At 40.7% G+C, this 22,078-nt stretch overlaps 3 protein-coding genes across 4 annotated transcripts; 2 read left to right on the forward strand and 1 right to left on the reverse strand.

The window, feature by feature from the left end:
* Window positions 1-450: 450 nt before the first annotated feature.
* Window positions 451-13,987, reverse strand: ophn1 (oligophrenin 1). Its single transcript, XM_049742140.2, has 25 exons — window positions 13,866-13,987; window positions 13,447-13,612; window positions 11,789-11,884; window positions 11,408-11,469; window positions 10,960-11,031; window positions 10,569-10,670; window positions 10,380-10,490; window positions 10,196-10,300; window positions 9,817-9,946; window positions 9,605-9,705; window positions 9,424-9,515; window positions 8,672-8,750; window positions 7,610-7,643; window positions 7,462-7,524; window positions 6,802-6,876; window positions 6,119-6,203; window positions 5,875-5,933; window positions 5,087-5,192; window positions 4,836-4,995; window positions 4,535-4,691; window positions 3,500-3,757; window positions 3,282-3,411; window positions 1,616-1,666; window positions 1,465-1,510; window positions 451-1,356 (listed from the first exon to the last, which is right to left on the reverse strand). Exons 1-25 carry the CDS (start codon window positions 13,935-13,937, stop codon window positions 1,345-1,347), a joined length of 2,424 nt encoding a protein of 807 aa, XP_049598097.1. The 5' UTR covers window positions 13,938-13,987; the 3' UTR covers window positions 451-1,344.
* Window positions 13,988-15,082: 1,095 nt separating this feature from the next.
* Window positions 15,083-17,559, forward strand: gjb1a (gap junction protein beta 1a). Of its 2 annotated transcripts, none has more exons than XM_049742159.1 (2): window positions 15,083-15,202; window positions 16,121-17,559. In XM_049742159.1, the coding sequence occupies exon 2, from the start codon at window positions 16,135-16,137 to the stop codon at window positions 16,858-16,860; it is 726 nt and encodes a 241-aa protein (XP_049598116.1). In that variant the 5' UTR covers window positions 15,083-15,202; window positions 16,121-16,134; the 3' UTR covers window positions 16,861-17,559. The 2 variants fall into 2 exon arrangements, with proteins under 2 accessions (XP_049598116.1, XP_049598115.1); XM_049742158.2 differs by lacking the exon at window positions 15,083-15,202 and adding an exon at window positions 15,330-15,515.
* Window positions 17,560-19,618: 2,059 nt separating this feature from the next.
* Window positions 19,619-21,018, forward strand: gja2 (gap junction protein, alpha 2). Its single transcript, XM_049742157.1, has one exon. The coding sequence runs from the start codon at window positions 19,619-19,621 to the stop codon at window positions 20,675-20,677; it is 1,059 nt and encodes a 352-aa protein (XP_049598114.1). The 3' UTR covers window positions 20,678-21,018.
* Window positions 21,019-22,078: the final 1,060 nt, after the last annotated feature.

A 22,078-nucleotide genomic window follows, 5' to 3' on the forward strand; every position in this document is an offset into this window, starting at 1 on the left:
TTTGGTTGTGACGTACTCCCTCATGCCTACACAGAACACTTAACAAGCATGCACATGTCAGACTTAACATTTCTATTGTTTACACAGAAACAATAAAAGGTGTCGTTCCAAGAAACATGTTTTCCACATAAGTTTCCTCTTTATATCCCTCGATCAGAGTAATGCAGTCAATTCTTTCCTCAGGGAGCAGTGTACCGCAGCTCCCCAAAAAATAAAAAAAAATCTTGCTAGTTGTGAGAAAAACAAATGGAATACCACAGGGCAGATTAGAGAGCCCCCCTCTTTTTTTGCTCATTAAGCAAGTGGCTTGTTTTGAATCCATTTTTACACATCAGGTCACCTTGTCAACAACAAGTTACTCCGTGTACAAAAAAAAAAAAAAAATTCGTGAGGAACAAACATGTAAGGAGTCAAGCTGTTTACTGTCACAAATAATGCTGGCTGTCGTACTACTGTTGGGACAATCTGTTTATTGAAAGCAGTTTTGCTCTGGTACAAAAAGAACAAGTGTCTGGTAATGTTAACACTTGTTTTCAAACAAACCACATGCAGATTTTTCCTTGCTGTAACAAAAAGTCATTTTGCATGCTACTCTAAACTTAAAATTGTCATTGTATAAAATTTGAAATAATTTCAAGAGGTATAACAGGCAGTTTTTTCCCCAAACTATTCTTTTTTTCATATTTTGTTTACAAAAACAAAGTGCGATTTCCAGGCTGTGGGAAAAGAAAACAATGTAGTCCCAAACTGTGTAGCAAAATTAGCATAAAACATTTTGCAAGTGCCAACAATTTTTTTTTTTTTTCGAGGTAAAAGCTGACAGGCAGAAAATACTTTTAGAACATCAAATGTATTAAATTATGCCCGATGAATGAACAGCAATGAGTGGGAGTGCTGATTTAACTACATTAACTAAATAACATCACAAAAAACACGTTTTGTTCATTTTTTAACTTTGGTCATTCTCGTTGGATGTTCTGCAAGACCTTGACTGATTAAACTCATAAATACAGTTTGGATTAATGACGTACCGATGAGACCAAGGTTACGAATGGACTAATTCGTATTAGTTACGAGTAGACTAGAAAACGTGTCTGAATGATTTAAGAACCAGTTAGAAGTAAGTTCCAACGACATAACACTGTAGAGCAAAACAAAAGGAACTCCAAACATTGGAATGATGCTCAAACGCAAGCTGATGGCCTTGAATGCACATTTAAATGTCACTCTGCGGCCGTGTTAACTTACAACTTTTCAAACAAGTCTCAGGATTTCCCCAGCGAGTTGCTCTGCTACTCTTCACAATCGCCATTACTGGCATCACCAATTGCAGCTTCCAAACGCTCAGCTTGAATTCTGTCAGGAAAGAAAACAAGACGCTCAAGTATTCAATGGCAGGAGCACCAGAGGCAGGGATTACATTTAGCAAAGATGAGAAATAAAATATTCTGATCGAAATCTGACCTCTTTTTTGTCATTCGTTGCTGCTGGTGACTGAGAAGCTGGTGTACTATATGAGAGGAGAGACGTTAGATCATCGCCGCTCTCTGACATCTACGGCTGTGGACTGCCATCATCTACTCGGAGTAGCCAAACATATCATATTTCTACTTACCTGTTACCATGTCTGGAGGCATTCTCAAAGAATTTAGCTTTTGAAGCAACACTAGGGAGGAAAGAAGGAGAGAGAATACAGCAATGTGAATGATGTTTGTTTTTGAAGAAACATACATAAAAATTTGCTTTCAGACTGTTTCCAAAGGACATGCCAGCTCACTCCATTCTATCTTAGTATTCTTACATATACGCCAACATTTGAGTAAATCCCTTGTCCCATCATTTTCCACAAAACTTAATTCAAACTGTAAATCAACTTTCCAGACGTTGTTTTATCGGAAGAAACAGCACGTAAATAGATGGATTGTGGTTTAATATTTATTTTGTATAAGCTTGATATTTTTAGGTGATTTACGAGTCACAAGGGAGGAATGACAAAACGAATCAAAATCTATTTGGTTTCGACGTGCTAAGCCATTCAAGGAATGCTTTACTTACTGCATTTAGACATTTTCAGCAGTGAAAAGTTTATATTTTGTCTATGATTTGATAACTTCATTATTTTACACCTTTAAAAATGCATCAACTGACATCACTCGGGTAACAACCAATCAGGGCTCGTGTGACGATTGCAAGTTGAGCTGTCACCTCCCCTAGTTTTTCCAATTGAACAATCGAGCGCATTGTTCTCCAACGACCGTGAACTCAACTCGATCTGTCAAAGCAGATGGCGGCCACACACAGCCTTCTGAAAAAGGACATCTCCGATTCTGTTGCTCTCAAAAGGTGCCTTTAGTTGACTTATTTTGTGAGGTGGACATCTTTTTCACCGTGCACCTTTTTTCAAACTGCACTGGGATTAATGTCTTTATAGCTTGATTCAGATTCATGTATAAAAGAAAGCAAAAATATTTGAACAGGTCAACAATAAACGTTAAGATCGGTTTTAAAAATTGAGCAGGGCTCAAATTTCTATAAAATATATTGGATTTTTTTTTTTGTCCATGTTGATACCTTTGCTGTGTGTGGAAGAGAAGAAAACCCTAAATCTGATTTCAGATTTTAACATTCCCACCCCCCATTAGATTTTAGGAGAACCAAATGATATTTTGTCATTTTCGGTAACAACTTTTTGTTTTCCCTCTTCGATACCAAACACGCTTTGAAATAGTCCCCCAACATTAGCTTGCATCCATTTCCTTTTGGAAAAAATGTCCCTTTTGTCAAAACACAATCCTAAATAAATTCACATCATAAAATGAGTCGTCAAACTAAATGGCTTGGCTGGTCCTTATGTCTGCTGCGAGCTCTCTCTCACGCTATTGAGTTGTACATGAGAGGCAAGGCAACCTCTGCAAAATATTTGCGGCTTGGAAACACATATCTCGGGTCAAACGTTTACAACATGACGATAAATAATCAATACAAATGGGCACCATCTCTTTGGCAATTCACTCTGTGACTCCTTCCACTGGGCGCCTTTCTTGTCGTATGATGTTGCTTTAAATGTGTTAGAGACTTAAAAATAAATAAATAAATAAATAGATGACTCAAAGGGGGGTGTAAAAGTCCCCAAGCACAGGATTAGCAACACTGACTGTGCGCAGGCATGTCGTGAGCAGGGAAGCATTTTGACACTAAAAGGAATTTTTAAAAAGGTGACAAAATTCTGCCATCTCGCTCTCAGGCATAGAAGAAGGCAATAACGTGAGGGGGTTTCTTACTAGGATGCGGCGGATCCTTCGTTGCTCTGCAGTTTTAGAGACGGTTGCCTGGAGGGGGGCTCCGGAGGCCTCACCGGGGGTCTGCAAATGGCGTGCATTCTGCCTGTTCTGCTCAGACCATCACAATCCCCTGGAAAAGCAGTAGGTACAATTCTTATCATTTGAATACTTCCTTAAGTGGTAAATTTTTGCACAAGATTCCACATAGGCGAGCGTACCTTTAGGAAGAGGTTTTCTGCCTTGGAATGAAGGTACTCGACTGACGGGGACTCCAGGCTCTCCGTTTGGCAGTGAAGACGATTCTACTTTACTGCAATCAAAGTCCGCTCTACTGGTGACTGCTCTGTAGAGCGGCGGGTGCTTGCGAGGAGGTTCTCGAGGAACGAGCGGAGCGAAGTTGGAAGATTTGGTCCTCTGCAGGGGAACGGGGCTCGCCGAGACGTCGCCTTCCACCGCAGAGTCGCCACTCTGGCCATCTGTTACACAGCGGTGAAATGACAGTAAGAATGGTCATAAAGTCTTTACGGGATGTTCAGCCCAAATGACTACTAGAGGGTTGCAAAATTACAGGAAGGTGAAAAGTTTCCATGGGAATTTATGGGAATAAACGGGAATAAACTAGGAATGTGCAAAATTGAAGGTTGGCTTAATAAGGTACTTAAATATGATTGGGGAAATATATTTTGGTATAATCTTGACTAAAACAACCTTCAATCTTTCACTGAAGCATGAAAGAGTTTAGCAAAAATGTAGAGGTTAGTCTTGAGGGATTTTTTTTTTGTTTTTCACATGTTGAAAGGGACTTAGTGGGATGGTGATGGGGCTTTTTCATTAACCTTTTGAATGGCATTATCTAGTCTTGAATTGGGAGGGGTGCATTTTTGTCAATCTTTAGGGTTAGGTCATAGGAATGAGAAAAATGTCATTCAAAATTCCTGCCGTATGAAAGGATACTTCAAAAATGTTTACAACTTGACAAAGTTATACAAGAGGTTGAACTGTATGAAAAATGACTTTGAATAACTCACTGATGACTAACCAGGGTTTACAATATAGGTCAATAAACATAATAGCTGCATTTGTTAGACAGACTAAATACACATTTTCTGCCCCTTAAAAGTGTGTCAACAAAATGAGCCCCCCACGAGTGTGTTTTGGTGCGACGTTTTGAGAAATGTGTCCAAACATGCCAAAGTAATGACACGACGGGATAATGATAATGATGAAGATGATGATAGCAGGGTGATAATTACCCTCTGTGTGCTGCGGCTGGAGGAAGTGCTCGTGGCTCAGAGCTGGATAAAGACGAGGGGGCCGCTTGGAGATGGTGATGGGTTGCCGCCTTCTCGGAGTGATGCGAGGAGGAGGGACGGGCGGGGCGTTGTTGTCCTCTGGCATTTGACTGAAAATCTGTGAGCACGGCAAAACTTGCAATGAGTAACTCTTATCCCCGCGTCACATTATACAACTTGGAAAGCCGCAACATTAATGATAACGCCAGAAAAGCAAAAAAACACTTCCTCGAGGCAACATCCTGGCTTCAGAAAGGTGCACCTTTTTGTATTCCTCGATCAGAATCTCCACAACAATATTTTGGAACTTGATATCCAACATGGCCGCCACCGTCTCCTCTTTTGCTCTCATGAGTGTGGGTCCGTAGATGACAGCCATGTTTGAAGGCGTCATGAGGTTGTCGTTGCTGTGACTGCACACGCTGATGATATGGATCACACGTTTGAAGTGAAAAATTAACTGTGACAATTTCGATATTAGCATGCAGGAGCACAAAACGTGCCGGCACTTACACGACCAAGTGTTTGAGAAGCAGCTCCAGCATCTCCCGATTTCTCTCAGGTAATTTGTAGATAAGCAAGTGAATCTCGCTCAGTCGGAAGTCCAGACTGTCTGATTCTAAAATAACAAAGGATATGGACAAATTAGCCAGCGTTTTTAGAGGCGATATTTTGAATCCAAAATATTACACAGGCTTCCTAAAGCAATCAGAACACGTTGTGAAAAGTTGAATGGTGCATCCAATAGAGCTGCTACTGAAAAGAATTGTGTAAAACTGCGGGACGTCTATAAAATGCAAAAGAAATAACATTACAACCAATAAAACAAGGTTGAGTTCAAGTGAGGAAGAGTCTTTTGAAGGAAACCAAAACCATCCTTTGTCTTGAGGATCTCCCAGTTGGACATCTGGCTAGAATGAAAGACTTCTGCTGTTAAAATCACTTTTATGATGTTGACTAATGTGACTCAGATTTCCTTTTTCCCCCCTCTTAAACCGATCAGCTGTCCTACAGCTGAACTGATAGCCAATCCGTTCGTACGCAAGGAAAGATATAGATACAAAAGGATTCGCTTATATTCTTACTTTGTGAACAAGGGAGGAGATAAAATAGCCTTCCTTAAAGTATCGCCGCAAGGTGGAAGCACAGAATAGTCCCAAATGTCTTGGCAAGATGACCTTTCAATGAAAACCTACATGATGATGTTAGGAGTGGGACCGAGACTTGCGTTCATAGTGTGTAAGAGTAGTTTAGATCCTAAACCTAATTCCCTGGGTCTTAAGTAAGGGTCTGTGCCTTACTTGCAGCTAGCACGAGGTTTCGGTGCAGATCGTAGGTCATCAGAGGTTCAGGGAGACTTCTGCGAAGATATAAAAGCACTTGTAAAACACTCGACATTAACCGCATGGCAAAGAGATGCACTCCGTGATTTATTACCACGGTTGAAAACAGTCAGAAAAACGTGCATAAATCCAGAACTGCAAATACAAAAAAAAAAAAAGATACATCTTTTTTTTATTTAGAGTTATATCTCTTCATACATGCCTTAGATAGAACTTCATGGCACTGGTGATAGTTTTAATGTCCCAGTCGCCACAGTGCAAGTCCACATCTCCTGAGTTTGCAGGAGCTGCAAAAGAGCACAAAGCAGCAGATGAGGTGTTAGAGAAATTAATGGTGTGTTACACGAGATACATGATAGGTATAACACCATCCAGTGTTAAGGACAGGTATTTTGTCAAAGTAGGAAAAGTGTGAACAACCGTGATTATCGCTTGGGGCCTTTTATAATGGGTGATAAGTGACCCCAAAGGTTTATCTGCCATCACAGCAAATGAGGTCCTAGTCATTCATTCTTGTTAACATATTCGAATCCATTCATGAGTCTGATTAATCGAATCTCCGTATCAACTTTATTTTTCCTGCATGAGAGAATACCAAGCAATTATATTTGCCAGATGCTTGGCAAAAAAGCAGAGCATAAGAACACATGAAATAGCACCGCCACACATGCATCACATCTGCTTCTCTGGTACTTTATAAATTGCAATTTGTCAAGGCAGTGCCCCGCTGAGTTTGTGCCCCTGCCCTGGGACTCGGTGGCGAACACTCTATTCAGTTTCTACGCTGCAAAAAAACCCAATTGTGTTGTACAGTCAGACATGCGAAGTGCATCGAGCGCAAGTGTGATCCGGCGGCAAATCGGGTTTACGGGGTACTTTTCTTACCAAAGAAGGCATTTAGAAGTTTCTGCACTTGGATGTTGCTGCCAACTGTCCGGTACACACCCTCTTGTTTGACTCCTGCAAAATGGGGGAGGAAAAGAGTGTGTGTTTGGTCTGACAAAAAAGATAAATGGAAACGTACCACATGCTTGTCCACAAAGTGCTTACATAGCTGGACAGATGGTCTCTCTCATTTAGAAATGTGGCATTTAACTACTTCGCCTGGTCTCAAACAATGGGCCACGCTAAATTCCTATAAAATGATTAATCTGAAAACATATGTGACTTATTGATCTGCCTTCAAATGCCAATAAATTATTTACTTAAGTGAACACAATAACAGCAGCTCGGTGGACTTAGTGGTTAGCACATCTGCCTCGCGGTTCTGAGTGATGTTCAGTTGAGAAAGATGAACTGACTGATGCTGGGTTGCAGTTCTAAGACACTGCACAAGCGCGCCCCCTGGCTGTAATCTGCAGTAAGAGCTCATACATAGTGGCGGCGCTGCTATGAAGAATGATACAAATATAAATATCCGAAAAAGCATTTAGGTTTCTGACACTGCCAGGACACACATTACATCTGAGGTAATAGATATTTCAGTCGCTCAACCAGTGTGGATTAAATCCAAACAAAAGGTGAGTATGTGATACGGTGGCACACCTTTTTCTTCCACATAATTGATGCACTTCCGCACAAACTTGAATCCAATTTCATTGAGTTCCACTGTTGGAAGAAGAAAGGCCGAATCAAATGAGCAGATGAGTCAACTTTGATCAACTGCCACTCAGCGTAATAATAGCCCACTTACTTTCGGCTTGCTTGTGAATTGGGGAGTGATAAATCTGAAATGGGGAAAAATGACAGATCAGATAAGAGATTGGACAAAATTATGAAATGGCGTTTCAGGGAAAAAAGAACTATCGGTCAGATGTCATTCTAATACTTTGTTTGGGAAAGAAACTGAGTGATTCTCACTGATGAATGCCAATAACCTTTCATCATTGTGATGATATTAAATATTTAAAAACAGCAAAATAATGTCTGCTGTAATTGGAGTCTTTTGCAGACTAAGTGGGCTGAGAAAGCCTTGAACTGTAAAACTAACGATTGACTGAATATTTGGGGAAGTTACACAGGAAAAATGCATCCTAAAACTTCTCCTTTTCGTCTTTTGCCCATCTCGTGACAAGAACTGTTTACTTGTCTACAGCTCAGGAGGTCCCGGCACAGTACACACCATTGCAGAGTTTCATTTTTGGCGCAGTAAAAACGGGAATCCAAAACTCGATTTGTTTCCACTTAAGGGATATAAAAAGTCCCATTGTGTGGCTTGGTCTATATTTTAGGATATTTAAAAGGAACCAGGTGTCACTCTGACATGATTACTGACAAATAATTAAGAAATTACCACAATTTTTTTCTGCTCCACTTTGGTTTTTTTTTTTTAGCCCAAAGTTCATTGAAGTGACAAATACACTTTAGTGTAGTTTCATTCAAGCGATAAACTGGTTCAATCATTTGAAAATTGTACTGTAGATGTAGAATAGAACTGTAGAATAGAATTGTAATGCAACTGTGTGTTGCATGTGTGTCTCTAAGGGGTGCGGCATCATCAGCTGGAGTTGGTTGACCTGTACGTGAGGCTCTGGGTGTGAGCTACGGTCGACAGCAGCAAATAAATAAGTCAAGGAATCACTGAATTTATAATGTATATAAAAAAGAGCTTCCAAATGGACTAAGGAGAAAAGACATTGTTGGCGGGAGACTCACTTGTCAACCCGCTTCACCTCCTATTTTATTGACTCAAGAATCCAGTTGCACCAAATATTTCCGAGAGGATTAACCCAAGATGAGAGAAAAGTCAACTCACAGGCTCTTTTCCATCCATGGACTCCATCCACAACTTCCTGTCTCCCTCGGAAAGAGCCTGGAATGTGACGGGCGTGTTTCTACGGAAACAGTCACAAATGCCATGAAAGAGGAAAGGTTGCAATTAATTGAGTTAGTTAAAAAAAGCATTGCCCGACTGCATTTATTTAATCTTGTTAAAAACACTGGAGCATGGGTATGTGTCAAATATGATGTGAATGAAACTTTTGATTTTGTCAACAGCGACATATCCAGATACATCTTGATTCATCACGCAATATAACAGAAAGAGCGTCCAATCAAAGAAAAAGTCATAAAGAGCGAGTTTCTTTGCAAAGACATGACTGCCACCTTCAGTCTATCACACAAGTTGAGATCTCATTACATTGTGAACATGGCTCTAATTAGTTGCCCAACAACACAGGACAGCCATTCATGCATCATTCAAAAGCTGTTCAAACATTCAGAATCACGTCGACAACAAGCAAGCGTCTCAGCCGACTCCAAGCCATGTGTTAAAAATGCAATTTGTCAGGAGATAAATATGAGCTTGACACGTTCCTCTTCCTTTGCGAACGCCGTTTTTTTTTTTTCTTTCCCCCCAGCCATCTGTTCCTGACGCTTTGGGAATGTTGGGCTACGGTCCATTTCACCCTGGCTGCTTGTCCTTGGCAAACCACCTGTTCACCTCGACCCTTCGCCTGTTTACCCCGCAAGGCTCATCTCGCACACCTTCACATTTGCCTCACTCACCTCTCGTTGACTTCCACGTCAAAACAAAAGCGCTTGTCTATGGAATCAGTCTTCCGGCGGACACAAGACTTCAGGGTCAGCTGCGTGGGTCCCTGAAGATGATAATCATTCAAATATGGTCACACATCGGTTCTTTGGTTTTTATTCAAAAATGTACAGTAAGGATGCTTTATTGTGACACCTGCTTCGTAGTGGGTTTCTGTTCACAAGGAACCATGACTAGTGTTCTTCCCTCCGTGTGATACTTGCAGTAGTATTTAACCCACGTCACACCCAGAGCCCCTGTTGGGATGGAAACAAAACAGAACACACCTCATCCGCAAGTGTAGGAGAGGTGATTTAAACAAGCATGTACAAGTATCTTGCTCCTGTGTAAACACCAACTCCGCTTACACTTCTCCTGACAATAGAGATAGCCCGCCATGGGCAGCCAACTGGGCCTTTTGCAGAACTGCGATGAGTGTTTCATACGCTTCATGAGGACCTCCATCTCCTCGCGAGTGCTTTCGTAGTGGTTCCTCGTCTGCGGGCACAAGCACGGAGCTTGAGGGGATTCTGATTAAGGCTGGATTTGTTTTCAGTGTCGAGCACTTGATTGTGACATGTGAGTTTCCATTTTTGGAAAAACAGATTTGTTTGCAAACGGTGCAGTCGCATCAACAGCTGTCAGATTCGTTGAGCCACGAGAAAGTCACCAGAAATAGTCTGACTTCAACCATGTGGTGGAAAATCCAACTCAAGTCGTATTTGTTGTTAAGGACGTCCCACTTACATTCTGCAGGCTGAGCTGCAGCTCTTGCTTGTAGGGCATGAAGTCCTGCGTCATCTCCACCGTGAGGTTGTTGAGGGTCAAAACGCTGTGGAGAAACGCCAGCACCTGCGCAACAAAACCACAATCTATAAATTCTCACTGTTTTTGGACATTTGTAAAATTGTGTGTGCGTGTGACTCCTTACAGGCTCCACCACGTCAAATTTCTTCCTATCTTGAACCTGGTGGATTTGGTAAACATACTCCACAGAGGACTCATAGAAGTTGACCCGCTCTTTACACAAGATCTCATCAGCCTGCGTGGTGGGAAAAAGAGAAGTGAAGCCACACAATGGGCCAAGCGTCGCTCTTGTAACGACAAATATCACACCAACCTCTTGAAGTTGACTGTCCTTCTTCTTAGCAGAAAGATTCAGGTGCTTGTCCAGCTGGGAGTAGTATTTCTCACCTTCCTTCTCAAATTTTTTCCTCTTTTCCTATTGTGCATGACATTATTACATATTAGATGATAAAAGGTGGTTGTGTAAAACTGCTTTCAAATTCGTAGCAACAGTCTTGATTGGCTTATGTGAGACATTTGCTTGAAGATTTTAGTGGGGGGGGGGGGGGGGGGGGTATGCGTGACTACTTTTGTTATGTTGCCACACACGTTACTAATGAATGGGGAAGTAGCTGATGGCATCCTGTTTGGCATGAAGAAGGGTTGTACGCATGCTGTGTAAGCGTTTGACATCAAGCCGCAACAGAAGCCAATGCAACACTCACTTTTGTTAAACCTATTTGCTCCTTTCTGAACTTCTCCAGAGGCTTGATGAGCAGATCTGACGCATTCTGAACCTGAACAGCAAAACCACAGCACAGTATTACTTTGTATTTGTGAAACACAGTCGACTTTTGGCAATACAATTTCCAAACAATTGCTTTGTGCTCATGTTTTTGTTTGCTCCTGCAACTGCCGCATTGTTTTCAGCACACGTGTGACGTCAATTTTAAAATGACTGTATTTTGTTGGCCGGACAAGCCAGTCAAACAGGTTCCCCTTCTATCATAAAAATACCATAGCATGACAAGTGAAAAAGGGAAACATCCAGTTGACAATGAGTCTATCAGAGCCGGAGAAAAAGGCAATGAAAATGAACATTAATGTGCTGATCCATATCTAGCAAAACTCCAATAGGATGCGGCGTGCGCGTGGAGGAAGTTGATAACCCACCAGCATCATCCTGTCATGCTCCGCTTCCTGCAAGAGTCCCGCAAACTCCTGGAACGATTGAGCTGAGGATGAAAGGTCGCACAACACTTTGATATACAAATATGAAATTTAATTTAAAACAACATTGTGAACAAAACCTCACTTTCTGATGCAGATGATGATTTACCAATGTGTCAAATGGCAGCGGTATAGGGGGACTTACTCAATGTCAGATTTTCTTTGATTTGAGTATTGGTGGCTGGTATCGGCAGCCTCCGCGAGTATCCAAGATTAAAAAATAAGGCCGGTACGAGCCGGGTACCAATACCTGGTATACGTGCCCATCCCTACTTAATATAATGAATATAAGTTCAGTCAGGCAGACTTATAGGTATTACATACCAATATTAATCTCATCATCGGTCAGGGAGTCACCAATAAAGTCGAACTGGAAGCCACTGAGAGTCTGGGAGAGCTTCTGCACAGCCAGAGAATAACCTAAGAAAATGTCCACAAAGCATTTGGGAAAGAGAGAAAGAAAAAAAAAATCAAGCCATTTTTATAATGCATTTGCTTATTAGGACCAACGCTCTCTTTTTTATTTTTTTGTATTCTGCTGAAGGAAAAAGGTTCAAGGTTTTTATTTTTGGCCTGGTTGGAAAAGTCAGCAGGAGCTACTATGTGGCCCACTACGTCTGGTTTCCATTATCTAAACAAACCCTGGTCTGGTAAATCAATACTGCAAGACATTTTTTGGCCTCGGGATCCAGTAGTACATTGACAATATCCCTCGAATCTTCCGTGCTTTTAACTATTTGTGCTCCATCCGTTCGCGTGCCATGAATATTAAGCGTAGTGCACGTGCAGTTGCAGCTTGGGCACAGTTGTCAGCACTAAAGTCAACATTAACATTGGTGCATTCAACAAAAAGACATTTAGTTTATGCCCAGACGTGCGCCAACACCAACAACAATGCCGCTATTTGTTCGCCCGGGCTACAAAATGGGATCTTGGCGAGTAAAACAAAATAAATAGTGTGCCCTCAGGGTGCAACGTTGACCCAAATGTAGCCATGAACTAACTTGCTTGCAAAAAATGTCTTGCAGTATTGATTTACCAGCTTGTGGTTATGTGGATGTGTTCTACACAGTAAATTGGACTTGATGCACTCTGGCAGAGTGGGAAAGCAACATTTGTGCGTACTAAATATCAGAGGTAGGGGGACGATTTGAATTTTAAGGTGCTGCCAAATTTGTAACTACCAGGTGTGGTTTGTGTAAATACATGTGACCAATGGCGGACCATGCATTTTGTACCTAAGCCCTCAGTGGAACTTAGCTATTTTTTTTTCACCTTTTAATACCACCACTAAAATAACACAACCACAGAATCATCAACATAATACAAAAAACACTATATCATAAATTTGGCAACTTTTTTGCTCTAATCAACCAATCAAATTACATAATAATGATGACGTCATCAAGGCCAGACTCAGCCCCTGTGAGGATGTTTTTTAATTTAATTAGACAAACAACCCCCATTGCTAATATGACATTAATTAATTACATTTGTCAGTTTTGCAGATTGTGAAGATCTTGGCAGCAAGGAGAGGCTGAATTCTGGTTGGATCAAACATATTGATGGAAGACGTGCAACCCAGAGAATAAACTACAAATTAAGGTCGACGATTGTCTTCAGACAATTTCATTTAAGAAATGCCAGAATGTAGGTCGTTAAAATCAGCACAAAAGGCTTTGCATGGGAAGATTGAATGACTCAACTTGCCTTAGGACTTGTTTGACCCAAGTCATGACTCGCTAGAAATTTTGTGTGGACTCAGCTTGACTTATTTGTTTTGCTGCAGTAACTCAGGACTTTCTTGAAACTAGATTTTAAGACTTGAGACTACTTAAACGTGCAAGACGTAAATTTACTACTACCTCTGTCTGTGTTTTGTTGTGGTCATAGGGGAGCGCCTCCCAAATATGGCTCTCGCGCCATAGCAACGCATCCAGCAACTGCAATGAATTGCAAAATCACAAATAAAACATGCTTACCTTTAATTGTGTTTATCACATTGTTGCCATCTTTTATCAACTCTTTAAGGAATTTGCTGGTTCGGTCCAGCTCCAGTTCGTAGCATTTGAGTGTCTCCCTGAAGTCAGGACTGTCCGAATAACAGTCGCTAAACTCCAGAGGAGGATGCCCCATCTTGTTTGTAGTCTCAAAAAAAAAAAAAAAAGAAGAAATGGGGATAGTAAATTTGGTTTTTCAAACAGCTCTCAGCTCGCTTACTACTAATACACGCCACTCATTGCTGCCTAGCTTGAGCAACCATGTTGCCCGTGGGAGCCTTCAATGGCCGCTGGTCACTTCCAAAACCGAAAGGAAAAAAACTGACGTGTTGTGAAAATTCCCTTCTCACTTTTCCGTAACTGTCAGTGTCTTTCCAGCGTTTAATTGTGCGAAGCTTTACCTTAGCCACTTTTCCTGTGTTGTGACGATAGCGATCAGAAGAGCGGCTAGTTTCATTTTGGACACGTCCCATTCCAAAATGATTTGTATTTTCGTGAGTCGTATTTAGTATTTTAATTTACCCTCAAACTCTTGTGTAGTTCCCGCAACATGTAAATATATACTTAAATGAACAATTGAATATTCGAGGTAATGTCATTTGTTTATTGTCTTTATTATTTAACGCCGATTAATAGTACAACTGCAACACGACGTGGAGACGAAATGGAACGCTGCCATTCAAGCCTGTGACTTAAAAAAGAAAAACTCAACATTGTCTTTGTTTTTGTTTTTTTACACTGCCTTAATAACTGTCGGACAATAGGCTTCTCTGGTTTATGAAAATGCATCGCTCGTAACACGGGGGCTGCGAGTAAATGAATGCAAGCGGGGATAAAATAAATTATTTTAACAATGACACAAACGTCACAAATCTTACAAAACAAAAATGGTATCCCGACAAAATGCTTATTTGTTTGCCCATTTGATACAAAAATGATACTCAAGAGTTTTGATCAATTGCAATGACCAAGATTTACCACTAGATGTCCTCCTTCAAACTAAACAAAATCGGAGGTAATTCATTAATTTAATTATTTAAGTGCAGCATTTTTATCTTCCAGTATTAAGCACAGATCAGAAACAGCACGTACTTAATAATTTGGAACATAATTAATTAGATTGTGCAGGTGTAAGTAATAAAAATTCAATCGAACTGCAAGAAACTAAAAAAATCTGAAGAGAAAAGGTATTTTAACAAAAATCAGCATCAAAATGTTAGCCATGTTGTGAGAAACAGCAAAGCAAAAACAAATCCATTTAGTGGCACAAATCCCATGACTACATTTCAAATATTTAATTTAAAAACTGGATGTAAGCACACTAGGGGTTGCAAAATCAAAACAGTTTTTATATATTAATGTCCCTTGATATTTTGGGTCAATTGCAGATTTATACCTTTCTACATTTCCTGTCCAGAACAAAGCCTAGTAAAGCCAAGAGAGCAGACAGCTGTACCCCACACAGATTCCTCAACTGGGCCGAAGTTAAAACATTTGAATTGAATTGTGTGGTTGTTTGTTTGGCCCGGCAAAATGGAGCTATTGTATGCAAACAGTGTGTGTAGAAGCATATGACCTCTCAGGGCTGGGCTGTACGGTGGTGTGTGTGTGCGTGTGTGTGTGTGTTAACATTAGCAATGCAAAATCCTGCTGCCCCATTGCTCACTGGTACAGTTTTGTTCAAAAAGCCTACATACATAAATGTGTCCGGATGTTATTTGTTGTGTCATCATCTAAGGTAAGGATGCTTTGCTCCTTGTATGATCATTTTAACGTGTTATTTTAATTAATATCGGATTAAATTATCACCCAAAAATCTGCAAACTCAACCGAGGCACTTTTGGCACTTTGCACGGCTCACTCTGATGAGAGGCGAGTGTGTCACATGACACACAGTGCCAGGTCACTCATAAGGGGTCTGCCAAATCTGGAGGAGGGCAGAGAGACCCCCTTCTTCTCTTTCTGTATAGTCAGTCATCCATGCCAAGCCAGTGGGTCAATAGAGTTGTCATCGCTGTCTCATATGCCTCTTACACCTCCTGCTGAGCCGGGTAACCACCCTCGAATTTATACTCAATGCAGTGATGAATTTTTAGACAAATTTGGACACGTTTGAAGCTTTTATGTTTATTCATGAAGCTGTACAGCCGGGGTCGGGAACCTTTTTGGCGGACAGAGCCATAAATGCCCATTTTTTAAAAATAATTTCCCGTGAGAGCTATACCATTTAAAAAAACGATAGTTTGGTTAAATTCAATTAAATGCATGTATTTTAATTAAGACCAACGATTTTTTTTGTGTACTAATGTATTCTTTTTAATAACGTTTTAAACATCGCCAAAAGAGCCATATCTGGCTCGCGAGCCATAGGTTCCGGACCCCTGCTGTACATTACCGATACTTGGATTTTAAACTTTAATGTTACTTAATGTGATTTAATTAAATGTGCTCTGGTAAACAAATGAAAGAAAATGCCATTAAGAAGAAATTAAAGATGTGTTTTCATTGCCATTATTTAATATGTATATTTTAATAATCATAATTATAAAGTACTATTTATTCTTGCATTTATTTTTCACATTATCATTCTAATTTGGATTTTTGAATCAGTGAGACCTAGGTGTGGGTAGACCTTGACTCCAACTGTATCTTTCAGACCCGGAACAAAAAATGAACTGGGCCTCATTTTATGCTGTCATCAGCGGCGTCAATAGACACTCCACGGGAATCGGTCGCATCTGGCTCTCTGTGCTCTTCATTTTCCGCATCTTAGTCTTGGTGGTTGCAGCAGAGAGCGTGTGGGGGGACGAGAAATCTGGCTTCACCTGCAACACCCAGCAGCCGGGCTGCAACAGTGTGTGCTACGATCACTTCTTCCCCATCTCTCACATCCGCCTGTGGGCCCTGCAGCTCATCTTGGTTTCCACTCCTGCCCTTCTGGTTGCCATGCACGTGGCCCACCGGCGGCATGTGGACAAGAGGATCTACATGCTGTCAGGGAAAAGCAACCCCAAAGAACTTGAGCAGATTAAGAGCCAAAAGGTGAAAATCACCGGCGCCCTCTGGTGGACATATGTCATCAGCCTGCTATTCCGGGTCGCCTTCGAGGTGACCTTTATGTACGTCTTTTACATGCTCTACCCCGGTTACAAGATGATCCGTCTGGTCAAGTGTGACTCGTACCCTTGTCCCAATACGGTGGATTGCTTCGTATCCCGGCCCACGGAGAAAACCGTCTTCACCGTGTTCATGCTGGCCGTGTCGGGCGTTTGCATCCTACTCAACATCGCAGAGGTCGTCTTCCTGGTGGGGAAGGCCTGTGGCAAGCACCTGCACAATGCTGGAGACTCAAGCATGGGAACTTGGCTCCATCATAAGATTACAGTAGGGAAATAAATCTCTTAGAAATGTCAAATACTAGTTATCATAGAGTTAACAGCCAAATATTTACACTATGAAAAGTGCAATATATACGTATGTATATTTTGGTCATTAAAAGTAGACCATGATGTATATAATAACGTTATTAAAAGAGAGAGAGACTTTTATTGGATCTCATTATATGGTGCAGGCATGCCATTCTAATACTAATAAAAAACTTAAGATAAATAACACATCAGGCCTCATTAAGTTTAACTGCAGTTGGTGCACATGAGCCTGCAGAAGTCCTTAAGTGACTTTTCAAATTGATTTTTTTTTTGTCACGGTGTGCATTAAATTAACTGACTATGTTGGGTTAAATATTCAGTTTTTTTATTTGTATTATACATACAGTGTCAACATTTCGCTTTTTTTCTGCCATAAACTGTCTACAGTGTACTGAAATGTAGTAAATATCTTCTGTCTAACTGGTAATAAAATAGACATAAATGTACGGTAACCATACAATGCAACACATTCATTCAAACTGACAGTGTTTTTATTCACATGTATGTTAGGTAAAAGATCCCTTTGAGGAGAAATATGAAGCAGTAAATCTTTGCCGCCAATAGAGTCCAGAATAAAGTCCACCATTCTTTGTGTGATCTTCAAAATCACTGTTTATCTGTGCTTTCTGAGAAGGAGAGAAAATAAATAAAAACGAATGGCATGTTGCTTTGTCGCATATTTTGTGGCACCCTAGCTGTCTTTAGACCAGAACCTCCTGGGAACAAACATCTTGGGTTGATTGGGTTCATGAAGTGCAGAGTTTGTGGTTATCAATAGCTTTGCCATGTCAGAGGTCAGCTTGCGGGTGACGATTGTTGACCCCACCGACAGCTGGACCTGCAGAGGCACTTTTAACACTCCATCATATGTAACTCACCACAAACCATTTCATTTGTGTGGCTGCTTATGCTGCTAATATATACCCATGAGGGTATGATGATGGTATCTCGATTCTGATGATAGATGAAAATCCAAAAAGGAATTTTAATGGTGGTCATAACTTTTATGGCTTAAAATGCATAATGGTGTGTAGCGAAAAGTTTTCAAAATTGCAGTCTTAGCAGAATTTGGGATTTTTATTTTTTTATCTGTCAATTAGGCGTGAAGCTACTGTATTCGGTAAATATGAATTATAAAAGTTTAATGATGTGAGGACACAGAGTGAAGGAGACAAGTTTGGACTAGTTTGTTTTAGGAAGGATAAAGCTCGTCAGTCAAAGGTCACCCAAATGACGACACAGCGGCATTCCCTTCCCCTTCATTTAAATTTAGACCACGAGACGTGTCGCATGGCCCTCGGGGAGTCTTCAGCTGCCATTTGTATGTATAGAAAGTTCAACTCTCAAATGAAGGCTTTCACAATTCTTTCTAGCACGTCTTCACGTGAGAGGCACAAAGTCTTATTTGTGAAAGAAAACGTTTGGAAAGAGGTTTATCTTGGCATTCATCATCGGTTTAGAAAACCATGATCTTTTTGTGAACTGAAGAGCCTTCAGGTCACAGTGGAGGTTGGTGAAGATGATCATTATTAGATACGGTAAGAAATTGCATGTGATGTTTCTCAAGATCATTTCTCAATTTGGGTTGTATATCTCAAACAGGTGCTCTGTAGAGTCCCAAAGGACAGGCACAAGTGTCTTTCAGGTTATCTGCTGCAGTGTCACCACTAACATATCCTGAAATATAAACTACAAACCTCAATCTGGATCTTGTGTCACAAGATCTGTCCTCAAGCATGAGTTGTCCACCAGCAGGCAGCTCCAGCTCTCCTACACCCCCCGCTCATTTTCTCTTTAATGAGTGGAGAAGACACAACCTTTGGGAAAACAAATAGTTGATTCATGATCAATCGCATCACATTCTATTGACTGCAAGCTCGGGCGTCTTTTTTTCCCGGGCGGTTCACAAACAAACAAGTAAGTCGCCTTTGATTGGATTTTGTTTTGATATTCTTTTGATACTTTATGTTAAAAAAAAAATCTTAAGCGGACACTACTAGACAAAGCTGCTATTTTAAGCCAGCCAATTTAGTTGAATAGCTTTCTATGAAACCGATAAAAACGATGTGATTTTTCATCCAGATTTTGAAATGAATTAAATCAGTTTGTGTAAGTGTAACCGTTATCTTTCCGGCACTCATATTTTAGCAGTGCCATGCATTTGTTACCCGGGGCAACTTAATTCTCCCTTTACTGTCGTCTCGCAATCAAGTCATTTGGGGCATGATTAAATAATTCAAGTTTATATAAAAATAAAAAACAGATTTTTATTTTTAATCAGAGACGCAAGCAAACGTTTGTAATGTTTTTTTCTTTTTTTGGTCCGATTCCTTATCTGCCCTTCATTTTTCCTCTAGCGCATCAGGTTTTCATAACAATATAATTTGAATCCAGTAATATTTATGAATGAAAGGTTAGGAAGTGGATTTTTTTTTCTGTAATATTCTGTTTTTTTTCTGTAAATTAATCCGTATACAAGTATGTGCTGGAAGAAGTGTTGCTCAAGAGACACAGTATGAAATGAGAAGACTGATTTCATGCAAGACATTTTAGAATGTAGGTTGAGAATGTAGGTCAGTACTTTTGATAGTCTTTAGGCCTTGCGGGCTGGAACCAAATAGCACTTTGAGATAGAGATGTTATTGATGAACGCATGGCATGTGTATGTGGTTGTCTCCACCCAGGTGGTCTTGTCATTAAAGCTGAGGATTGATTTGTGAGCCACGATGGGAGACTGGAACCTTTTGGGGAAGCTGCTGGAAAGCGCCCAGGAGCACTCGACCGTGGTGGGCAAAGTGTGGCTGACGGTTCTGTTCATCTTCCGAATCCTGGTGCTGGGCTCGGCCGCTGAGAAGGTTTGGGGAGACGAGCAGTCGGGTTTCACTTGCGACACCAAGCAGCCCGGTTGTCAGAACGTCTGCTACGACAAGACCTTCCCCATTTCCCATATTCGCTTCTGGGTGATGCAGATCATCTTTGTGTCCACGCCCACTCTCATCTACCTGGGACACATCCTCCATCTTGTGCGCATGGAGGAGAAGTTAATCGAGAAGGAGAAGGAACTGGCTCTCCAGAGTGAAAAGCATCAGCAGATACTTGGCAATAAGGCCAAGAAAGCAGCCAAGCCCATCAAGGACAACCAAGGTCACGTGCACTTGAGAGGAGCGCTACTTCGGACTTACGTCTTCAGCATTATCTTCAAGACCCTGTTTGAAGTGGCTTTCATCGTAGCTCAATACTTCCTGTATGGTTTTGAGCTCAAGCCAATGTACTCTTGCGACCGTTGGCCTTGCCCCAATGTGGTCAACTGCTACATCTCCAGACCCACCGAGAAGACCGTTTTCATCCTCTTCATGCTAGCCGTGGCGTGCATCTCGCTGCTGCTCAACTTAGTGGAAATGTACCATCTCGGCTTCACCAAATGCCGTCAGGGTCTCCGCTACAGGCGGAGGCAGACAGAGCCCGCGGAAACCGTTCTCCCTTTTGTGCCGAACTACAACTACTTCCCGAGTCGCCCGGCGGGCCGTGACTCCTTCCCGGTGGAGGCGAAATACGCCATTGCTGAGCCGAACCCCCCTTACAACCCCTACAGCAGCAAAGTGATGCATAAGCAGAACAAAGATAACATGGCCGCTGAGAAGAAAGGTAAAACAGATGAAGACTATAGGCGGGAGAGGAAAAACTCCAATTTGGTTGAAGACATGCTCGTGGAAGCTCAGCGCAGAAGCAGCCAGTCCAGCAAGAACAGCAATAACAAGTGCAGGATGGATGACCTGCAAATATAGACGAGGCGAGAAAGAATAATCTTAATGCTTTTTATGAACTGTCATGAATAGAAAGCAGAGCAGCAGTGAGGACTTAACAAATCTGCCTCACATTTCTGCGGTTCTTTTTGTTATTGAGTGACTTTACTCTGGCTTCCTCCCACATTCCAAAAACATGCCAGCTGACCGAAACTCCTTTGGTAGTTTAATGACACAACAAAAATAATCTAAGAAAAAAATTTCCTGAAATTTTTAGCTCAAGGCACACTTTTATACAAGAATTAATTAAAAATCTTAGCAAACATTATGTTCCTGTTTGTTTAATGTTTACAAGGACTTATTAAAAAAATACAAAAACGTTCTGGATGATGTGTGCAGCACTGTTGTTTGTTTTTTAACAGTATTAATAGTTTTGATGATAGACAAGATTGTGGTGGGGTAAGTCCCTACCAAAAGGGACAGGTACCAAAAGGCACTGGCATTTAAACTCAAGGAACATTCTGGTCGAGACAGCTGAAGGCGACTGGTCTGCTTGCTATGTAGAACAAAGAACTGCTAAGACATCTAGTACAGTTGGTATTAACCTTTTACACAGGGCCCAACTGTTGAGTCAAAAGATCGGACAAGAACTGTTTGAAATTGTTGACTTTAAGCTAAATATGCATGAAAACCACATTTTTTTTAGCAAGGGAACAAGTACTGCCATTGTCATTTGTGATGAAAATTATTTTGAAATTATTATTATTATTATTATTATTATTATTATTATTATTATTATTATTATTATTATTATTATTATTATTATTATTAAAATAGTTCAAAACAACCTTTGTGTATATAAAGGCATGTTTGGATGAGTCTGGTAAAAGTCTATAGCAGCTGTCCCAATACTTTTGTCCAAAAAAGATCCTCCCCTGTTGCTTTTACATAAATAAATTGTAGGAAAAAAATGTCTGATTGTAGTGCAAGTGTTTTGAAATGTTTTAAATGTGATTGCAGGATCAATGCTTGTAGTCTTGCTGTGGGGAAAGCAAATTCTAAGCACAAGAATGCTCAAACAATTCAGACAAAACAACCACACTATGTATTTTTGTGTTTTGTGAACAACTAGACAAATGAAAAAAATATATCACTTAAAGTGATAAGTACAAGATGATAGTTCTACTTTGCTGACACCTTCCAGTTCCAACCCCCCATTGATGAATCCTCTTGAATATGTGTAACCCAGCCTTAAGTAATGTGAAGACACCAGTGAACCCCGACAGAACCTGATATCCAGTCTTAACATCATTTCTAGGTCAGTGTCGAGATTACACAATCAGATTCATATGACGAAGAGATGACTTAAAAATATGAAATCAACAACTTCTCTGAAAAAAAAAAAAAAAAAACCCCACATAGGACAAATACAATAGGACAACG

Source organism: Syngnathus scovelli, chromosome 15 (assembly GCF_024217435.2).
Source record: "Syngnathus scovelli strain Florida chromosome 15, RoL_Ssco_1.2, whole genome shotgun sequence".
Classification (NCBI taxonomy): domain Eukaryota; kingdom Metazoa; phylum Chordata; class Actinopteri; order Syngnathiformes; family Syngnathidae; genus Syngnathus; species Syngnathus scovelli.

Bases quoted from the DNA above. Each gene is read 5' to 3' on its own strand.
- gjb1a (XM_049742158.2), top strand. From the start codon at position 15,350: ATGACACACAGTGCCAGGTCACTCATAAGGGGTCTGCCAAATCTGGAG. The intron at 15,516-16,120 runs GTAACCACCCTC...TGTATCTTTCAG, and splicing joins TACACCTCCTGCTGAGCCGG to ACCCGGAACAAAAAATGAAC.
- gja2 (XM_049742157.1), top strand. From the start codon at position 19,619: ATGGGAGACTGGAACCTTTTGGGGAAGCTGCTGGAAAGCGCCCAGGAG.
- ophn1 (XM_049742140.2), bottom strand. From the start codon at position 13,937: ATGGGACGTGTCCAAAATGAAACTAGCCGCTCTTCTGATCGCTATCGT. The intron at 7,644-8,671 runs GTGAGTTGACTT...TCCCCATTTCAG, and splicing joins CCATGGATGGAAAAGAGCCT to ATTTATCACTCCCCAATTCA. The intron at 7,525-7,609 runs GTAAGTGGGCTA...TTCTTCCAACAG, and splicing joins AATTCACAAGCAAGCCGAAA to TGGAACTCAATGAAATTGGA.